The following is a 21,637-nucleotide window of genomic DNA, read 5'->3' on the forward strand; positions in this document are numbered from 1 at the left end:
CTTACACTATGCGAGTAACCATCTATACACATCCATAATACTAAGGAAAAATGTTTCTCTCGATCAGTAGTACGAGTAACTAACATGTATCATTTAAATCTTCAATCATCATTTAAATCTTTCGTTTCTCGAATGCTTATTTATCAGAATTTTTAAATACGGTTGATTATGCGTATAAGGTTATATAAGAAAACACGTAAAGTACGATATTGTCTTAGCAGAGCTTTGAAAAGAGCTCTACTTTTCAGAAAATGCAAAAACAATGCAGTATCTCTAACTTGATACAAATCTTTCACTCATTGAGCCTTTGTTACAACTGTCAAAGTAAGCGGAATATTAATAACAATCACATCGAGTTGAGTCGGGAACAAGAAAACTATTTGGTGGCAAATGTAAAAAAAAACTAGTTTTTTTCTAATAAATCATGAGATTAGTTATTGGCGTTAGAGAGAAGTTTGTTTCATCGTTTTTTAACAGTTGGTTATTATTTTGGAATTCCGCTCAACTTTGGGCTCCAGACAAAATGATCGTAGTGTTTGTTCTTCAAGTCAGAGTACATTGACTAGCTAATACTAATTATGTATTTAATATTTTTATATCAAGTATAATAAACTCCAACCTGAAGACAAGCACGCATTCATAACATTAAGAAGGGACAATACATCTTTCGATCGTGCATCAATATATGAAAACTTTTCCTATTCGGCGTACATTCAGCAATATTTTTCGCCTGAATTTCATCAATGAATGTAGAAGAATTTACGATATATTCCTCGTTTTTTCATATAAAAATAAAAAGAATCATTGTTAATTTTTTTGTGATATGTACAATTAAGGAACAGCTAAGAGAAAAAATATTTCAGAAAATATCATGTTTTATCCCAAAAAATGGATAATGCAACGATTTAAGGATTTCCCCAGATCGAGTAAACAATGGATTTTCCACACATAAACCAAGTTTCCATGATGGTTCAAAACATAAATTATCGAATAATCTAGAGCTATGGGTACATGTAATAAATCTGTAGCAAGGGAACATCGGTTTTCATTTACTTATATCACAGTCGTAAGCTCTGCTCTAGAAAAAAAAACTTTAAGGAAAAAGAAGATATCGACGAGGAATTAAGTAACAGTGCCTCGGAGGCTGATTCCACAGTTGTTTTGCTATTACATGTTTTTCCCTTCCTTTGACTTAATAAACGAGTGAGGGTTTACCGCTTATTGCGGTTTTTCATGGTGAATCGCCTCCAGAAATTGCCACTTTTCTTTATAGGTGTTGCGGTTGGCGTATCGTAAGGATAGCTCGATTCATCGTCAGTATCGTTAACACTCACTGACTCTCGAGTTGGTGATCCACCATGACCAGAATCTCGGTCTCCATCCTGACCAGTCTTTTCAAAACCTAAAATCACAATTGACAGTGATGATAAGTGATTAGAAAATTTAAAAAAAAGTAATAATTAAGAACCAATACGATAATATTCCCTGCCATAATTGAAAAAATACGAAGATTTTCAACCGATGGATTTAGGCTGGAACTCAATAATATAAAACAAAAATTGTTCTTCAACTTACCACCACCAGCACGAAGCATATCGAGGAAAGTGCTCTCAGCATTACCTCTCGTTCGTCCTTGTTTCTGCGATGGAGTACCAAAACTCAAACTCTGTATATTGATTTCTGCTTTAAGCTGTTCAGGTGGTATATCATCAACCCTAAATTCATTGGGATCCTCGACAAATGCTTGTTGCAAATCTCGCATTATTTTCTTACGGATAGTCTTCTTCATCGACAGGTGCCGCTCTAAATGCTTTACGTCGCTCTCGGTTAGAGTTTTGCTGTTGTCCCGACGACGTGATTTCTTCTTTTTGCTGTTCTTCGGACTCTCCTCCTCCCCCGATGTCGAGCCTACTGATACCGCACTGTCGTTGCCCGTCAACTTCTCGTCCAATTGCCCCCGGCCGGTTTCCCACTTGCTGGCGAAACCAAAGATGTCCCTCAGATGTGGGATATTTCGATCCGTCGTTTGTTGTCTCGCCATTTTTACTAGGATGACACGGATGGCTTATGGAGACTTCCAGCTTTACTTTATTTATTGATCCCGCGATCTGAAATCACGTCAAAAAATACCGTCTAAATAGTTTTAAAGTCAATGAAAAAATTTAACAAACTAAAAACAAAAAATTTGAACTAATTTTAAACGCTAATTAAAATAATCATCCATCAGAATACAAGGGAATGCGGAAATCCCCTATCATTTCGTTTCCCTGTCTAATGAAATTGAAGCAACTACTTTCAAATCTCCTTCTCACTCAAACGACACGTCTTCATATCTGCCTTACTCCTGGCAATGTTACACAAAAAGTGTCACGGGAATATCCTTCCGTACGTGAAAACGTAACGCGGAAGTTGAATTGTTTCTATCCGGCTCGACCTGGGTGTATTAAAAAGGCATCATGGAAAACAATGAAAATCCATCTGCCTTGATCCAACAATGAGCTAGAGACTTTTTATTTTCAATTGTTAATATTGAAGCAATTCTCAAGTTGCCAACTTACGATAGTCAGCACATCGGATGGCATTTCACCTTCAGAATATTGCGTAGGCTAAATTCAATGTATAACATCCGCTTTATTTCACCCTACTTAGCTTTATATTTGTCCTATTGCATCGATAAAAATTCGTTCTCCAACACACTAGTACGGAAGGTTCGTACTTAGCTTCCTGATAAGCTAGAGGAAAGTGGTGACTGCCCACCCTAGAGCCAAATGTATTCATGGTCCTCACGCTTGTTAGACATCAAAATTACAAGGAGAAATAATAATAAGTATTTTGAGATGCTACCGGCCGCCAAGGCATTGGTCGTTATCATATTTTCAAGTTCGTAGAAACCCAAAAAATGTTAATTGTTTCTGTAATCTCCAATGGTCTACTATAGACTTATCTTTTAATGTTATACTAATGGCCAGTTAACAACATCACATTTTAATCACCCGTTTGTTAAAATCAATAATGAAACAATATATTTTTCATTACCTCAGTATTGGATAATGGAAGTGATATCAATTAATCATTCATTCAAACGTATCATATATATATATTTACTGTTAGATTTTCATTATCGTACAAGTTCCCCCCTCGTTCCAATCCGAAAGTGAGGATGATTCGAAATAAAAAACAATTTATTTCTCTTTAAAAAGTATTTATTTGGCACTATCCAAACAAATATTTTTTTAACTCATTCACTTTTCCTCAATGAAAGACATGTGCAAGGATTGCAACGAAAAATGTGGTAATATATAGAGAATAATCCAGTGGTAGGAATCGTACAAATGAATCTACCTCCAGGCTACAATTATGCTAATACCATCACAAGCAAGCAGCACCAAATGATCATACATGTCTGTTCTCCTTGGCAAACTTTTTTCAAATTCAATTCTTCTCAAGAAGGAACTGAAGATCATTAAATTCCAAATGTTTGTAATTCAATTGAACATCACTTCTCTAAAAACAACAATTTTGAAATTACACTTTGTAATTATTTTTATAATAAATATAAGAGGTAATTGCAACCGGATTAGCATTTGTAATGGAGTTCCGGCAGCAGATTGATCCTTCGAGAGTGGAGCACAGGCCATACGGATTCTGTATCACGGAATGGAGTAACCTTCGGATATGCCGTTTACTTGCCAAGATGTTGAGGACAAATAGGAATAGCAATTATATGTCAGGTGAATAGTATGGATCGTAAATTTCTACATTAAACGAGTGAAGGAAAAATAAAAATTTGTTGTACAAAAGATGTATATTTCGTAATATGATAGATATTTTTCCGTCGGAATCACCGCAAACTCGTGTGACTAAATAACTATAAGGATGTAATATTCATGAATACAAACATTGATAGAGCACAAGGATAGTGAAAACCGGTTGTAGTTGATATGTATGGTACACCTGTGACGTAATTCTCACCTCAATCCGTCTCCGTTGTATTTTTTTTTGTTTCAGAGGAAGATAATTTTATAATTTTAGAAATTCAACTGGCTCGGCCAGTCATTTAATTGGCTGGTATTGCCAATTAAATGATGATACAATTACTCGAAATATTTGACATTCAGACAGTGCTAGTATTTTTTTATCCTGGTAAATTACCTATTTAAGAATTTAATCATCCACTAAACACAGTGTTGTTTTCCTCTAACGTAGGAATTTTTTTCTGAATGACAGATATTATTTCAATCATAAAGAAGAATAGGAAAAATCCCAGGAAGAAACCAGTTGTGACAACCAGATTTTTGCAACAACGTTAGACAATAATTACAAATTTTTCTTGAATATATTATGCATCGTAATTAATTACCTCCAATTGCCGACTCTCCAATCATTCGGCATTACCAACATTATGAAAATTTGCAATTAAATTGTAGTTTGAATTGCGATTCCTTTTTCTTATAGTCTGAATGGCATTAAACTCTCCGCTATTCTATTGTCTGGGAGGCCAAGGAGGACTACATACGTGCAATTTTCGAGTTACGATGAACATCATGATAGTCAGCAAAGTTGACTGCAGTCATATCACGAAAACTCGCGGAGTTTCGAGGTCTCGTGTTTTGCAAAAAGCAAGGACTTTTGTTTATACGTTGACCACGAGTTAAATCTTGCCATCTAATGCGAATGACCATGAGCTGATGGTATGAATTTAAAAATGACGTACTCCACATGAAAATAGCTAACCTTTGGTCCTCACACTCTTCAAAATAACCGTGGAGATTTCAATATTAGGAAACGCATGGGGTTTACACTCGGAAAATTAATTAATTACAAGCTCAAGACTGTTGGGAAATTGCCTATAAAACTACCGAAAGTAGAAATACAAATTGCAAACTAGAATCAATCTTGATGTACTCAGTAGAATATAAATTTTCCATATAATTTACAGGATCTGAAATATGTATTGCATTCACTAAAATAATTAAAATTGTTGTCTGAATCATTGCTGAGAAATTGAGTGGGGATTGCAAGTGCTATTAAAAAGTAATTTTCCAAACACCGATAGAAGGATTTCGTTGCTGTTAACGAAGCTTCTTAATTACTGACATGATTCATTAATAGTTCACGAATGGTTGTACCAATTAAAAACGTCGTGTCAACAGTAACTAAATCGTTGCACATTTTCTATCAGTCTGGGCTACAGAAAACTACTTTCAACCCTGTTAAAAAATTCCGGTTTACTTTCGAAAAGGTAAAGTCAGGGGTTAATCAATTTTAAGTGAAATATCACATGTACATATTATTATAGTCCTATAAAATTCATAGATTCAGATATTTATGATTATTATCGTATAATCCATAATTAATCCATAACTGTTAGAAAGTATGAATAAGAAGGTACGGATATTCAAAAATAAATATTTTCGTTACATTTTAAACAAAAATCGCATGAGATTCCAATTTTTTTTTAATAATTACAGGTGTGCCTCCTATTATGTACGCTTTAAATACATTTGTCGAGCGCATGATATGAAATATGTTAAATGATATTGAATAGAGCAAAGATCTTAAAATACCGTTATGGAGAGATCAAAACGAAATCTAATACCGTGATTAAATTCGAGAATCACAGATTGATTATAGTTTCCCACATACAGACATGATTTTTTTAATTTCTGTATATACCGATATTTCTTTTGATAAATAGCTGTAATTAAATGTAAATATCTTATTTTATCGTTGGATACAAACACTATTTAACAAATCCTGAACCAGGCAGAGATACATAAATAATATATTCTATATCCACTGACAGAAACATTCTTTCCCATTCAATAAAACATTTTCCATGAGTAAAACATGCCAATTCTGATGTACCAAAACCATCAGTCCCAAAGTCTCATATTTACCTTCAGTGGGATCCTATAATCGATTGTATGAACTACAGTAAAACTGGTTCAGCAGCAGACCAGACACGAGCTAGACCTTTCACGTTTCTCTGGTCGTACAATTATCTAATAATGCAAATCATTGATTTACTGGTTACAGCCGTTGATTTCCAAAGTACAAACTTAACCGCAAGAATTATTAAAATAGATTATAAAAATTATCCTATCACGTGCCAATTATTTTTCGATCGATGGCTATACATGCGGAACACTTTGAGCATCGCAATTAAGCACTTTGTATATCAACGATTTTTTGTTCTCTCCTATATGTTCTTCATTTTTTAATGACTATAAAGGGGACACAACGACCAATTTCATGTTTGTGCATCGCCATGGTTCACCGAAGCGGAAATTACTTTTTGTGTTTCCTCTTTCCCTTTTTCTCTCTGTGACCTTTGGCGTACTGATGAAATGAAAATCGCTCACTTGTTCTATACACCCACATACATATAGTCAGGTCATTTGAAAGCCTAATTCTTTATTTTTCACTGAGTACTCACTCGTTTTTCTCTTGGCCTTCCACTTTTTCATAGAAAACCCACACTGAGGAAAAAAATTATTTTTGTTAAATATCCGTTTGCTTCAAAGGAGTATTTTTTTTTCAATATTATATTTCTCCAGTCAAGTCATTACTAAACAATCCTTATTAGATTTGAATTAATTGTATTGTTCAAAGGCATAATTGCTTTTATTGCTGATTATGCTTCTGAACAATACAATTAACATAACTAATATCAATATTAGTTATAGCTATGAGTAAACTCCTTCAATAATTATGAAAATTTCCAAAATCATCAAAATTCTTCCCTTTAAACTCCATGAGAAATTTAGAAAAAAATTTCAATTACTAACAGATTTGATTTCATGTTCTCTGCAACATTGTCATGAAGAGTTAGAGGATTCAATGCACACTAATGAGGCCTGGGAATAAATCAATCGAAGAAACAATTTTGCAAAAATTAATAAGTCTCACAAGTTAACGAATGTTTTGCAGAAATAATTTATTTTCTCAGTGCACGGCCTCGGAAAGCTGGAGAAATATTATAAACTGAGAAATCACGATGTGGAACCTCAGCACAAAACACTGTGAACACCTTCCAACTTCATATTCTTTTCATAGGATACCTCCAGCGATCTGATAGTGGCATAGCGCAACGTAGATTAAATTTAGTAACTTTGCTAATTTTTATATTTACGGACTGATGAACGCAACTTTATGAAAATGCAATAGTATTTCGATCTCACAGCGCATCTAAAAAATACCTAATAATTCCGAATGGAATCATTGTTTAATTATTTTTTTTGTGCAGAGTCAACAACAGATGTTCACTTCCCGTTTTCAGGGGCTAATAAATTGACCAGAATTCGCGGTGAAATGAATATTGTAGCCTGAAAGGCATAAGGGCTAGGCTTCACATGAAAAAGTACCGGATATCGATCCCACCAGGAAAACCGTCGCGGTGTGACTGACTCATTTTAACCCGCTAACGACGGAATCCCGTAGAGACTTTCACTCGGTATAAAGGCGAATAGAAGCGACGTCCGTTTGTTGTACGACGAGGAGGTAGAAATGGCGAAGGAGGTGAGAACGAGGGGATAGAAGGACTTCGCCTCTATAACCAACACCCACACTGTCCATTTAAACTGTTCAGACACAATATTTTCTCCGTGTTTGTAATCCCAGAGATATGATACTGAGATATTAACCAACTTGTTTTCATGCAGTTTGTATAATCTTTTGTTTCATCTGAAACGATAACGGTGCCACTTTCTTGATCTGATAAGAAACCTCCTACAAAAGATATTTGCAACATCGAATACGAGGCGCCCTAAAATGGTACCACTATGCATAGACACTCTTTTAGTAGAAAAAAGAAAAAAACTTTTCGTAGTGAAGATTTCGCCGAAGGAAAATCCGAAACCAAATAGAAAGAAAAAATCAAAAAGAAAGTTGATCAAAAAGTTTAAAATCAATGATCAAATCTCAATCAAACGTCAACAAAAATTGGAAAACAAGTTTTGATGAAATAAATAATTATTAACAAATTCATAACGAGTAGAGGGTTGCAACGTTCCTGAAAATTAATATTATTACGATTGGGAATTTGATATTACTGATTTTCTGAATCTTGTGATTAGTTTTCCCATTACCACATTCGTCACAAAATCTACAATAATTTTTCTGATGTCAAGGGCGATAGCATTTCGGTAGCAGCCCTAAACTTCTTTCGAGTCCCTTAAACAATTAAAGCTCGGTCCAATGTCAGTCAATTCAATTCTCAGTTGTATGGTCTTTTCATCTAAGGAAACGTACTTTGTTATTTCGCACTTTGTTAGAACCTCTAAGAAATAGCTTGATGACATTTATGACCACACCGCAATCAGGAATCCTCCTGACATATATTTCTTGTTCAACGCGAAAGTATTTCATATTCCACTTAAATTCATAACAAAAGAAATTCATAACCCAATTTTTGAAAGAAGTTTTTTCCTACCCTTTCGAATTTAGTCGCTTTGTTTGACAGTTTAAAGAGCCTTAATGTACCAGATTCATGGACTACAGCAAGTGATATTTGCTTCTGTTAGTGAGCCATTCTCTTCTCCCTCTCTTCGATCAGGCGTACATTATTATGTATACAGTTACACTGCCAGGTCGCCTTACCAGGCGATTGGATGGTGTAGATTCGAACCAATGTCTGTTTATGTATGCAATCAAATGAACGTATGGTTATTGGAAATGGGCACATCCTTATTTTCCCATTTTTCCCTTCCGACAACAGTGAAATCATTGACTTTTTCCACAGCCTGATATAAAAAATGGAGCGACAAGGCAAAAGACAATTTCATGATCATGAAAATTTTTCAAATCTGCCGATAATGTTATTCCCATATCCCTCTGTCTCATTTCAGTTGAAAATAATAATTTCTTGTAGAGAGAAAAAGGCGTTGCGATGTATCTCAATAAAAACCTGTTTCTATATTTTCCAATCATAGAGAAGCTACTCTGCTGACCCCAAAAATTCAAACAAGAATTTCAAAATGTTCACATTTCTCAGACTATATTTACAAGGAAATATTAGTTGAAATATTAAATAAAATATTAGTTCAAATGTTAGCTTCATAAAATCAAATTTTCTTTGTAATTGTCTTCACCACAATAAACAGTAGTTTGGGGTCTACTTAATGACTTAGTACCAAAGGACTTGATAGAAATCCAAAGGGAGAAAGTGTGATAGCATGTAGAGTGATGGCCGCATGTAATTTGTCACATGTCTTGTGTCGAACCGATACTCATTCCTGACAACATTCAGGTGTAGTCATTGGTGAAACGAAAGACAATAGGCATCTCCATCGCGCTTTTACCGTGATTTACCACGTCGGACAACGTCCATGCTACACCGAGCGGAAATACCGTGGCGGTGCACTTCTCTTACATAATCAGAGCGATGTAACCTCTCGGTAGTTCTTGACGCTCTTTGTTCATCCCCTTTTTACTCGAAAGCGGCTAGCACTTTGGACTGTATCTTATCGTTTATCAACAAACAATTTTCACAAATCATCTTGTTTTACGAGTCTTTGGAGGTAGAAAACACTATGCATACAATAAGCACAAATCAAAGCAGGTTAGTGATTATGAAGCTGATGCACATGGAGATTTAGGTCTATGATTGGCTGATTTTATTTTATGCGTCACGGTTCAGAGAGAAATTAAAACTTCATTGACAGCCGATCTTTCCTGAAGGGCAATACGGCATTTTTCCGATCGGAAAAATAATATTTTACATTTTTGTAGAAATTCAATGAAATCTTGATTTTTGCAGCGCAAAAAAGGAGAATTCCTGGAGTTAATTGGATTTTCAACCGAAGGATGAGTATTCAGTACTAAATAAGGGAAAAATTAATATAAGGATTGCAGGACTAAGGGTTTCCTTTAGGAAAAGGCGATACCAGGTCGACTTAAGCAAAGATGTCAGGACATTTTCATCAGAAGGGAAGGTCATTTCAGAAGAAATTTCAAGGTGAGTATTTTCGAAATCTTCGTCTAAAATGAGTCCCGAATGTTGTCAGACAATTTAATTTTTTATAAAATTTTAATCTGATTGTTCGTTTGCGTAGTCAAGATTTGGAGGTCAAATGAATCATCAGCAGGATTGGAAAAAAGGTGGAAGGAGTAAGATCCAAGACGGGGGTGATTCGTTGGTGTATAAGGGTTGATGACCTCTGGGTTCAAGGAAGAGGTCCAGATGTAGGAATGGAAGTATTGAGGGAAAGTTCCAAATCAGGGGTTCGACCGAAAAAACTGGAAAATACCACATTAGATAATTGAGTCTCTGACGGAAACTAATGGGGGTAGTTTGCTAGGGTTTGGTGAAATAAATCTATTAGTTGGGATTTCAGAAATCAAAAAGTGGTAAAATCTAATTGCAGTGCTTCGACCAGCTAGAAATATTTCAGCAGATGGTGGGTAGAATACTTTATGTACATTAAACTAATTTTTAAAAATTTTGGGTATATAGCAATGACAATATTTGTGTAAATCATATCCACCTTGAAATAGTTTTAATTTCCTTCCCAGGATTTTTTATTTAACGAAAAAACCTGAAGTGAATTCACCATTAAACTGATTCCCCGAAGCGAAACACAGGTAAACCAGCGACAGAACAACGGTACTCAACAAAGCCATCGTTACCTGGCCTCCCATGTCTTCGTCCACAGTCACATATACAGGGTGTCCCAGAATTGCACGTCCAAACTTTAAACTTAAGTTGGGGGTGAAATTCTGGATCGAAAAGTCCTGAGCGACTTTTTGATCAGATGCACCCTCTTCAAGTTATTGAGGGTTGAAGTTGGACGAATCAGGGGCGTGGAATACCCAGTCACACGTCGGTGAGAAAAACATGCGAGTGTAGTGGTGTCCCCACCATACCGTACTACTCCCCTGCAGCGGCAGAAAGAGATGACTGATGGCGGAGGGCAAGAGGAAGGGGAGGGGAAATAAAAAAAATGAACACCCGCCCGCTACATAATAGTAGATTATGACATGAGGACGATAGGTGGAGGATTGTGAGAAGTGTGAAGTTTGCAGCACGAGGCGTGACAAGTCGCAGTCGAGGCGAGCCGGAGGCTTCGCCCCCCCCCAGGGAAAAACAAAAATAGACTTAATTAAAAAAAAATTATTCTTTAGAAAAATACATAAACAATATCAACTAAAGAAAACGAATCTTAACGTTTTGCTTAGGTTCTATTGTCCATGGTTGTGTTCATCGAAAGAAGAAATCATACGATTGCAAAATTTATTCACCAAAAAACATTTTATAATTTGTATCAATTTAATTTTATAAAATTTTATAATATTAAAGCATTATTAATCTTTTAGTATTTCGATTAAGGTTCGTTTTCTTTAATTTATCTTGTTTATGTATTTTTCCAAAGAATAATTTTTTTTTAATTAAGCCTATTTCTGTTTTTCACTTTTCATGTTAATCGAAATACCAAAAGATTAATAAGTGCTTTAATATTATAAAATTTTATAAAATTAAATTGATACAAATTATAAAATGTTTTTTGGTGAATAAATTTTGCAATCGTATGATTTCTTCTTTCGATGAACACAACCATGGACAATAGAACCTAAGCAAAACGTTAAGATTCGTTTTCTTTAGTTGATATTGTTTATGTATTTTTCTAAAGAATAATTTTTTTTTAATTAAGTCTATTTTTGTTTTTCCCTGGGGGGGGGCGAAGCCTCCGGCTCGCCTCGACTGCGACTTGTCACGCCTCGTGCTGCAAACTTCACACTTCTCACAATCCTCCACCTATCGTCCTCATGTCATAATCTACTATTATGTAGCGGGCGGGTGTTCATTTTTTTTATTTCCCCTCCCCTTCCTCTTGCCCTCCGCCATCAGTCATCTCTTTCTGCCGCTGCAGGGGAGTAGTACGGTATGGTGGGGACACCACTACACTCGCATGTTTTTCTCACCGACGTGTGACTGGGTATTCCACGCCCCTGATTCGTCCAACTTCAACCCTCAATAACTTGAAGAGGGTGCATCTGATCAAAAAGTCGCTCAGGACTTTTCGATCCAGAATTTCACCGCCAACTTAAGTTTAAAGTTTGGACGTGCAATTCTGGGACACCCTGTATACTCAAATATGAGAAAAATCCTCCTGCATCTCCATTGGCAGTATTTTCCGATACAATAAGGAGCTTATTACAATTTAATTGCCACCACAATATCAGATATGACATCATTTTTTCCCAGATGTACAGTGAACAATTATTTTTTCTATTCTACGAATATTAAAAATTTTTTTAATAACTTTCTAGAAGAACACGCTAATCGTCAAGTTAGCCCATGAAAAACTTTTGAAAGCACGCCAGGTAACTTGGGAGATGCTGAGGGAATCGTACCGTTATACAACCTGCTGCGTACATCGTCAGACTCCCGTTGTTGTTCTGAGGTACCCGAGCACCTTGCGTTAACCATCGAGACCTGGCGACGTCTACTTACGTGCTAATACCACAATTCCCATACACTTTTATTCTTAAACCCATAAAACTACCTCATTCTCTTGTCGGTCAATCATATTTTTCTAATTTGTCCATCTTTGGGGCTGGTCCAAGACAAATATGACAGAATGATCCGTTAATTATATTTTTCCGTTAATTATATTTCTGGCACAACAGGTATGGCGGTCTTTTACCTCATCACCCTGGCTTGCAAATATTTACAAAAATTCTTCCTTCACATGGAACCTAAATAAACGCGACCACCATAATTTTCGTTAATTTACTGGATAAGACACCCAAAATGGGGCCTTAAATTACAAAGTTGAGCCTCAGAATAAAACTTACATTCACACATTGATTCATTGCGAAATTCTTTGAGGTTGCCCAAGATCTCACCTCATGTGTCCGGTAAGGTTTCTCTTTGTTCCGCTTGTTGGTTATCCCCGAGGCCCGAATGTCCAGTTCACGGCTCGTCCTCCCGCCTTTTATATTATCCTCTCTTTTCTTTCCTTTTTTCATCGCATTGTCGACTGAATCTACCGGCCCGTGATTCCGACGGCAGGATAATTACACCACGTAATTTCACTTAATTGCGCGATTGCACTTCAATAAGATTCGATAGTCTGCAGTTCCAATATATTGTTTTCATCATTATCTACCAAACGAAGACATTTAATGTGGGGTAAATTTTATCAATTTGATATATGAGCGTGATCACTAGGAGAATGGGTGACCGGGTGCTGGGAGCAATTCTAGAAAAATTTCCAATTTTCCAAAATTTGGAAGAAACACTAGGAATTAAATTGTCCTGTAGAATAGTGAAGATGCCTGAGAAATCTAAAAGTATGCGATAATCACGCAGAAGAAAAAATATTTAAAATTATCGACTCGAGATCGTTATCAGCGAGGGAATCTCACAAAACATTTGGATAATGTTATTAATTAATTAATTTACCCAATTTACGTAAGTTAATGAATTGATGATTTTCCAGATTATGATACGAAGGATCACTCATCGGTGATTACGAAAAAGTAATGGGACATCGACATCGATCCCTGCCTACAACTCTTTAACCTTCGCAGGCTCCCTCGTGATTTCCGAGAATCAGATCACGAGTCTTCCCAAGAGACAGGTTTCAACATGTCCTGACTTGCCTTTCTGAGGTCATGTCGAGACGCATTCGTACGGAAGCACCAACACGCCTAGAACACTGACAGGTTTGGTCTTCTACCCTGTGCCAACCTCGAACTATTCAAAAATCCTAAATCAGATGTCTCCTTCGAAAGAAATCCTGACTAAAGTTGAGCTCATACACCCAGTTTTTTAACTCTCCGTTTGGAGAATAAAAAATTGACTTCGCCTCGAATTGTAATTCACACGCGGATGACAAATCCCTGGTTTCTTCCCCTGACGGAGAATATACCCCTTTTCTCCTTCTTGTCATATTGGATTGGATGTGTTGATGGACAGCGGATGTCTCTCACTCGGGTGAAGCATACGCCACCAAAGAGACGCAAAAGGTTTTAAATTTGAAAAATATACCAGTCGTTGTTGTAAATCTATACCCAATTACGACAGATTACTCTGAACCGAAATATGCAAATCCAATCAACGTCCTCTCCCTATTATTCCCTGCGCTCGAAAAGCGTAAAGTTCAGGGGAGACGAATAGCGTTGGGTCAGCCAAAGCATTGTCTGATCTGATACGTCAAATTCCGGAAATCTACTGAGGGCTGAAGGTCGATGGACATCATATCATTCGAGCGTGTCCAAACGCTCATTTAATCATTAGTCGATTAAATGAGAGTGCGGTAATAGGTGACATTTGGTCATTTGTTGAGTAATTCATTCATTGCTTCGCACAAATGTGAGGAGCTGGCTCAGGCAGACATCAACAGAATAAAAATGGTCTGAAATTTCATACTTTTGGGATCCCTTCTGCTGCTCCTCTCCATCCATGCATTATAAAATAATTAATTAGTAATAGTGGTGGTGACTGTGGATATTAGAATCGCATGTAATGTCAAGAAATCACATAAAGTAACAATTTCCTAAATTTTCCATTTATAATTCACAAAATCTAGTGGTCATCGCAAAAGTATCGCCGATTGTCCAGTCACTGGGGGTTAAAATCGATAATGTATGATGAGTCATTCTCACACTCAATTTCTGTCAGTCGATAGGAGTGACTGGGGAACATACTAAGTAATTTCCGGTTTCATAAGAGTTCGCCTTCTCTCACTTTCCACGGAAACCGTAATAGTTCTGTATATAGAGTATCTCTCATCAAGCCGTCCATCAGGGTCATCGAGAACAGTTTTTACGATCAGAGCTTTATACGGAGTGTTCCAAACGCCCGAAATAATGAAGGATGAGTGACTGAGAATCTAAATCGAAAGTTCCTCCTGCACCAGGCATTAGATAACGAGTTATTAATTGAGGGGACCGTTGATGAGATTTGAAAGTCTCCGAGGGATTCTACAGCGAGAGATTTATTTAACAACTATTGATATTGGTGGAGTGGAATATGTTATAAAGATGAAAAAAATCACGACCTGGATTCGATTGTCTCCTGGAGATGAGGGGAAAATTGGATATTTCTACACTTTCATTTTTATACTGATGCGATGGGGGGGGGGGGGGGGAACGAGTGCGAAGTTGGTTTTTTTTAATATTAATTTGACTAATGTTAAGGTTAATTGTTTTTATTTATGAATGAAAATGATATATATGCTATATATATGCCATTAAAAAATATTACCATTAATTCTTCAGAATCAATTCACTGACAAAAACAAATTGTTTGTGTCGAGAATATTTACTAATCAAAAGAAAATTTATCCAGTATTGGCATTCGCATATCTTATGGAACTATTTGTGTAGATTTACTGGTGACAAGTAAATATATTTGAGAACAGAAATTTTATTTCTTACTCTTATGGACCAAGAAAAGGGTATCGAAGAAATGGGTCGCAAAAAGTGTATCTCAACAATTTCCCTTTTCTTTCTTTGCGCACATATTCGACAAAGAAAGGTTACTGCTATGATAACAAACCTCAAAGATAAATGTCACTGTAAAATTAAAAACAGTTCACTGAGCTTATCGATAAACGCTCGCTAAAATAACAGGGGAACGATAGAGAAGATTTGCTGAGTATTTAAATATGATAATAATGCTTTTATTTCCTTCCTTAATGCGCAATCTTCATTGAGACCTTTGACAAAGGTCAAACTGTATGACCTGATAACCATGAACCTTTCACTTGGCCTTGTTATGATGTGACATTACCTGGAAAATACTCTTTATTCCCACCAGGTTTTCATCTCCCCCTTCCGTATTTTTTTTATCGCGTGGAATCAATCTGTAGAATCTTTGCCTTTAAAACATAGTTTCGTTCGACCTAATTAAGACCACATTCTGAGAAAGTCTTACATTGTTCAGGAATATTGTGGATTTTTTAAACTCAGCGTAATATTGTGTATAATACGTGTAACAGAGCAATTATATTTGATTGTTCAGGAAAAAATTACAAAATAGAGTTGAATTTTTACATGATGATAGAAAAAAATGAGTTTTTTAGTACAAATTCAGTAATTTTCGTGTCATTTTCCTCTTGCATCACATAAAAATTTAGATCTTTTTGGTGATTTTTCCCGGAATGACACCAACTTAACTTCTTTATTTACAGCCAACGATTTTTTTTCATTTTCATAAACTTCAATTTCCGGAATATGGGCACGATAAGCACATGTTGAATTTGGGATTTCATCGAGATCAAAAAATTATTCTGTTTGTAATTAGAAAATTCAATTTGATCATGGGACTTCTCTGAAAACAAATGAACTCAAAATTACAATAAAAATCGGTTCGTTAATAACAACTCATTATTTGTGTCAGGATGAGGTTCGGAATTTAATAAATTTAGTCTCTACTTAGTCGTTCGTACAAGATATTTTCTAGCCCTACTCATTCCCTTGGAAAATTCTTAATGCACTCTCGGATTCATATTGCAACGGGAAATAAGTTTCATGTAGGAGTTGATTGAAATATACTGGAATGCATGAAGTATCACGCACGAATGATTCTAATGCATCAGAGAAGTGAATGAAGAATGTGTGAAGGAACACGACTACTCCGATATATTTAGACCCTCAAAGTGAATTCTTTCACTTTAGAACCCTTCATGGTGAAAAATATGGGAGTACTTTGAATTATCCCAAAGAGAGGGGAAAAGCGGTTGAGCTATGATCTTTCTAAATATAAAGTGAACGGATGAGAAGTTACAGGGATATAGCTCTACTGTATGTGTCGTACAACGCTTGTCGGGAACAATTTCTCGTGTTGGATTCTTTGGAAGCAGAGATGCAAGATAAAAAATCATTTTGTTTCTTTCTCGCCCTCTGAGTAATTTTGAAAAATTATTAGAACAGTAATGTACTTCACAATATCTCGATTTGCATCTCAATGAGACGATTCCCCTGATGACTTCAGATTATTTTATTTACTCACCAGACATTAACAAATATTGTTCCAATAGAAAAAAATAAAACTGCAAATTAAAAATTACCAAGATAAAGGATTCCGCGCAAAGGTACCAAATTTACGAACTTGAATACTCGCTAAGCGATTGTGAAATTATTATAATAAATTGGATTTATTTTTATTCATTTTTTATTCCTCTAATTGATGTTTTATTTTCAAACATTCGATGACCGAAATGAAGAATTGCTCTTCCTTGTTCGACATAGCATGCACATTTTTCGACAAGAAAATATCAACGACAGTTTACGCCAATAGTGCTAGAAATAGAATTTATTATTTTTAAAAATATACTTTTTGCAGTAAGTAATATTTTTCCGAACAATTTTTCAATATCTCGAAACACACTTTCAATCCACAGCAAAACATTAATTACATTTGGTAATGTCTAAGTTGCAATTTTATTTATAAAACACTTGTGTTACTTCTCGTATTATAAAATTACCATTTATTTAAAAAAATATCGGCTTACCGATAGATACAGGCGTTGTCCGGAATTCGCCAATCCCCGCTCTTATTATTTTCCTCAAAACCCCACTCAAAATTCTCCCCCAATCACAGCAGAAAATTATTCTGAAAGACCAAGTGCCTACTAAGGCGATACTATCAACACCGTTATGTATTAAGGGAAGTGATTTTCTCAATAATAATCTCGAGTGATAAGAGTGATTTTATTGTCAGACTACACAGGAGTTACTCCAAAGGGAACCCGTTGACAACTGACGGCTTTTCGGAGACTACACCGGCACGTCAATGAAAGCCGCCCCACACGCTATATTCGCCGCGAGAAGCGAAAGAGAAGTTGGACAGACGCGCACGCAACTTTTACCCCCCTGCAACCCCCCTTGATAGTCTCACCGGTGTGATACACGTGATATTGGTGAACGCTGGGTGAACTTGCATGAGATAGATGTGCATGCGGAAGAGCTGAGCATTCTCACCCTCCTCAGTTATAATCTCCATGGTTATTAACGTCATTACCTTTATGACGTGAAATGAAACAGTGACGTCTTTAATTACTTTTACGTCACACTGATCATTCATTAATAAAAAATGAGAGTAGATAATTTCACATCCGGTCCATAAATAGATAAATATTATGGAATCTAAATATTTTCTCACCCCTCAACTTCATTCCTCTTTTTGCCTCGTGATTGACGGATTTCCTAAGGACCAATCAAAACATAATTAAGATAATTATAAACATAATTAAGATTTATTTATTGTGAATATTGAAATTATTTTTATTCGCTAAAATCTTCATTCTCTTTCCCGTGAGATTGGAAATATTCTAGGAATTGGTGTCATTGCCATTAGTTCGGATTTTATATTTTTAAATAATTAATCATTTTTATAGAGCTTTTATGGAAAGAAAAATTCTTGACACGAAATAATTCAAAATTTCAGTGGAAAAGCTGATGAACGTTGCTAAAAAATATGGGAAACTCGAAGTGAAAATCTTTTGGTTGTTAAATTGTAATTATTTTTCTACTATTATTGCTTTTTTATGTACCTGTGTGATAAATGTGACATCAACTGATTGTTAAGTCCTATTTATGGATGCAGCAAGGTCATAGCGTTCGTTGTAAAGTATGTACTGGTCTTTTAACCATTGACGGATGTCGATGAGCCGCGATCGAAGGAAAGCAATATCAGGATCATGGTCTTCGTGGCCTCCTGATGTTATTGAGTAAAAATTTAATTAATTCCCTAATTAGTCAATGTTGAAGCGACCCGATCAGCACATCATAAGTTCTTGAAAATTATACGATAATAATGAGCAATTTTTTATTGAACCTCTCCACTGACGTGTGGATTTTCAATTCCATTCAATAACTTAATCGTATCTTTTTTTAACCAACTGGACTACGTATTTCGAGTCTTTTCCAAAAGCTCGAAGACCTCTCCGAGAACTAAACTTTGATTTGAGAATATTTATTCACATTGAACGCCCTAAGTCATTAAAAAATTTATCACCGTCTTGTCGATAAAAATTTTAGATCGTTAGACACTGATATGAGATCATGTGGCATTGAATATTTTTAATATCTCCCTTAATTTCCTTATTGCTCCACTTACGCCCTTTAAAAACCTTGAACGCTCACTGTGAAAATTTTGTATGATCAAAAAAATTTTACCTCTATTTTAGAAATCATGTGGTTTTAAAAGTAATCTGCAAGTTCACTAGCGTTTATTATTTCACCAAGAATAAATTTGAAAAGTGGTGATTCTGAAGTTTAAAGATAAATTTTGGAAATCAATTCATTTTTTCTCTGTAAATACTCGAAGCTGAGAAATTTATTCTTGAATGCTGTACGAGAGTTATTTTCGTCCTGAAAAGGCATCCCCTTGTTTGAATGATCCGCCTTGATCTACAGTCAGACGCTCCGGCGGAGAAAGCACCGCGATTATTTATCTTTTAAACTCCTGAATGTTCAAATAAAACAATTTTTATCTGAGCAATTATGGGCTTATGATATTTTTGGCTCGAATTAGTCTTCTTTGAAAACATGTTTTTTTTCTTTCAGGATGTGTTAATGATCAAGCGGAAATCAATTTTGGAATAACCCCATAATTGGAAAAGACATTGTTCATTTCTGTTTTTTTAATCTTTAATAATTAACAAATTTTCGCTAATGAAAACAATAAAAAGTTTCAAATGAACTGCAGTTGAAACGTAAATTTTATGAGATTGTGTAACGAGTATTCTACGAATTAATTAATCAGTATGTTTGCAATCTCGACATCTCCGTGCTCAATATTAATAGAAAATTTTGCAAAATGCATCCATTTTTTTGGCCAAATAAATGTTCGTGATGCACGAAAAATGATGGAAATTGTTTTTTTTTCTTAAATTTTCCCTTATTTTCCTCTTAGAGAAAAATTACACGAAAAAATCTGTCTAATTATGCCGCAAAAGCTAAACACCATCTAATTATTCAATTCTTATCATTGAACCAATCGGGTCGAGTTAACGAATAAGCCACTACCTAGCAGAATGAATTCTGGAATTTTCGGGAACGGTAACGGTTTGATAACGCGTATGACCGAATACTCCGGAAGGTCTAGACGATCATTGAAAATTCGAAGTCGACTATTTTCGTCCTCTAATCGTCTCACATATTGTTTGATAGCCGACGAAATTTCCCTGCGTTCTCTTCGTACCTGATGACTTTTCACTTGGTTTTCTTTTTCCTCCACAGGAGTTCGTCCATGGAGTTCCACTACAACTTTATTCAATTTCTTCGTCGCTTCTAAATCAGCTGCATCAGTAGAGATAATTGATTTCTCGAGCTCAGCTAATGGCTCGCTGGTATTACTTTCGCTTGACTTGTCTTGAACATGGATTTTTTCCTCACATCTACCTTCCGCTTCGCTATGAGCAATGACGTCGGGACTCTGTATTTTTTCATTCAAAGGTACCTCTCGTTGCCCATAAAACGTTCCATTATGTAGTGGTATATCAGAATTCGATGATTGTCCCTCAGTTGTAATTTTTATTTCTTCAATTTCGTTTGCTTTACTAATTAGCTCACTGCGTTGAGAGGGCAATCCATCTACACGATCGTTTACCACAAGTCCTGAATTATCTGCAATACTTTCTAAGACTTGCGAATCTTCTTGATAAATTTCTACGTCTGGAGTTAGATAGGCGGAGGTTTCTGACTCAATAGTTTCTTCTTCTGATTCGTTCTCTTCACTCGGCGATGTATTACTTTCGAAGGGATCTTGAGAGTAACTCTCAATCGCCTGTTCCTCATGGGACTCGACGGATGCAGGAGACGCTATCTTCTCTGATTTAGATTCAAGGTTTTCAACATCGTTTAAGGAACTTTCATCACGACCTCCAGTTGCTTTGGAATAATTGTCTAAAAATTCACTAAAATTTAATACCTTTTCCTTGGATGCACTCCTTTCAGATTCAACTGATGACCTTTTGGTTCCTCTTCCTGATAGTGAAGAAGTTTTGCCTGAAGTTTCATTAGAGTTTTCTATAATTTCACTAATTGATTGGTCCAGTATTTCTTCCACAGAATTTTGACTGTCTTTTTCATTCACCACTGTGACACTGTCCCCTTCTAATTCCTTCGAGTTGGAGTCATGCACATCGAATGATTCCAATAAGCTATTTACCACTCGAATCGGGGAGACTAATTTTCGTTCATTATCTGACGGATAATTATTCACGTATTCAACATAAGTTTCTGGCATTTGTATATTGAGTCTGGGACGGAGAATTTCGAGTGATTTCTCGTCAGAATCATCGTTTGAATTCTTGCGAACAATTTTACTGTGATCACTTATCCTAGATTTGTACTTTTTGTCAATTTCTTTGACTCGTTGCAGGGCAGTTTTTGCTTTTGAAGAGGTCATTTTATTTATTAAATACACAATTTTAATTTGATTAACTTCTATAACGTCATTTTTTATGTCATGCTCTTAGTGACCAGTGTAGACAGTCCGTTACCATGGCAACGATGTTGGGTGTTTCTTTTCATTCACTACAGATGTCGCCACCTCTAGAGGGGGGGGGACTCCGTTTGTACTTTTTCAACTGTACAAATGATGAACTGTAGAGAGAATTTTCAAACGTTGAGAGCACCGGTGTGCAGGGATTCAACTGTCGAGACAAAAATGTGGCTG

The 21,637-nt window shown here is 35.8% G+C and overlaps 1 protein-coding gene and 1 long non-coding RNA gene across 9 annotated transcripts; one reads left to right on the forward strand and one right to left on the reverse strand.

Annotated features, from left to right (window-relative positions):
- Window positions 1-1,074: 1,074 nt before the first annotated feature.
- On the reverse strand, window positions 1,075-21,609 carry LOC135167002 (uncharacterized). 7 transcript variants are annotated; one of them, XR_010299786.1, is made up of 5 exons: window positions 20,159-21,609; window positions 18,507-18,670; window positions 18,116-18,159; window positions 12,799-13,108; window positions 12,091-12,699 (listed from the first exon to the last, which is right to left on the reverse strand). XR_010299786.1 is itself a non-coding variant. In XM_064129851.1 (4 exons), the coding sequence occupies exons 3-4, from the start codon at window positions 2,039-2,041 to the stop codon at window positions 1,212-1,214; spliced, it is 657 nt and encodes a 218-aa protein (XP_063985921.1). In that variant the 5' UTR covers window positions 2,042-2,108; window positions 18,116-18,159; window positions 18,507-18,604; the 3' UTR covers window positions 1,075-1,211. The 7 variants fall into 7 exon arrangements, 4 of the variants coding, with proteins under 4 accessions (XP_063985921.1, XP_063985901.1, XP_063985890.1 ...); XM_064129851.1 differs by lacking the exons at window positions 12,091-12,699; window positions 12,799-13,108; window positions 20,159-21,609 and adding exons at window positions 1,075-1,402; window positions 1,576-2,108 and having other exon boundaries at window positions 18,507-18,604; XM_064129831.1 differs by lacking the exons at window positions 12,091-12,699; window positions 12,799-13,108; window positions 18,116-18,159; window positions 18,507-18,670; window positions 20,159-21,609 and adding exons at window positions 1,075-1,402; window positions 1,576-2,108; window positions 5,901-6,005; window positions 6,440-6,721.
- Window positions 9,219-11,645, forward strand: LOC135167139 (uncharacterized). 2 transcript variants are annotated; one of them, XR_010299800.1, is made up of 4 exons: window positions 9,219-9,562; window positions 9,761-9,958; window positions 10,056-10,400; window positions 10,516-11,645. It is a non-coding gene; the product is annotated as an uncharacterized LOC135167139 (long non-coding RNA). The 2 variants fall into 2 exon arrangements; XR_010299799.1 differs by lacking the exon at window positions 10,516-11,645 and having other exon boundaries at window positions 9,223-9,562; window positions 10,056-10,442.
- Window positions 21,610-21,637: the final 28 nt, after the last annotated feature.

This window comes from Diachasmimorpha longicaudata, chromosome 1 (genome assembly GCF_034640455.1).
Source record: "Diachasmimorpha longicaudata isolate KC_UGA_2023 chromosome 1, iyDiaLong2, whole genome shotgun sequence".
NCBI lineage: Eukaryota > Metazoa > Arthropoda > Insecta > Hymenoptera > Braconidae > Diachasmimorpha > Diachasmimorpha longicaudata.

Bases quoted from the DNA above. Each gene is read 5' to 3' on its own strand.
- LOC135167002 (XM_064129851.1), bottom strand. From the start codon at position 2,041: ATGGCGAGACAACAAACGACGGATCGAAATATCCCACATCTGAGGGAC. The intron at 1,403-1,575 runs GTAAGTTGAAGA...TTGTGATTTTAG, and splicing joins TATGCTTCGTGCTGGTGGTG to GTTTTGAAAAGACTGGTCAG.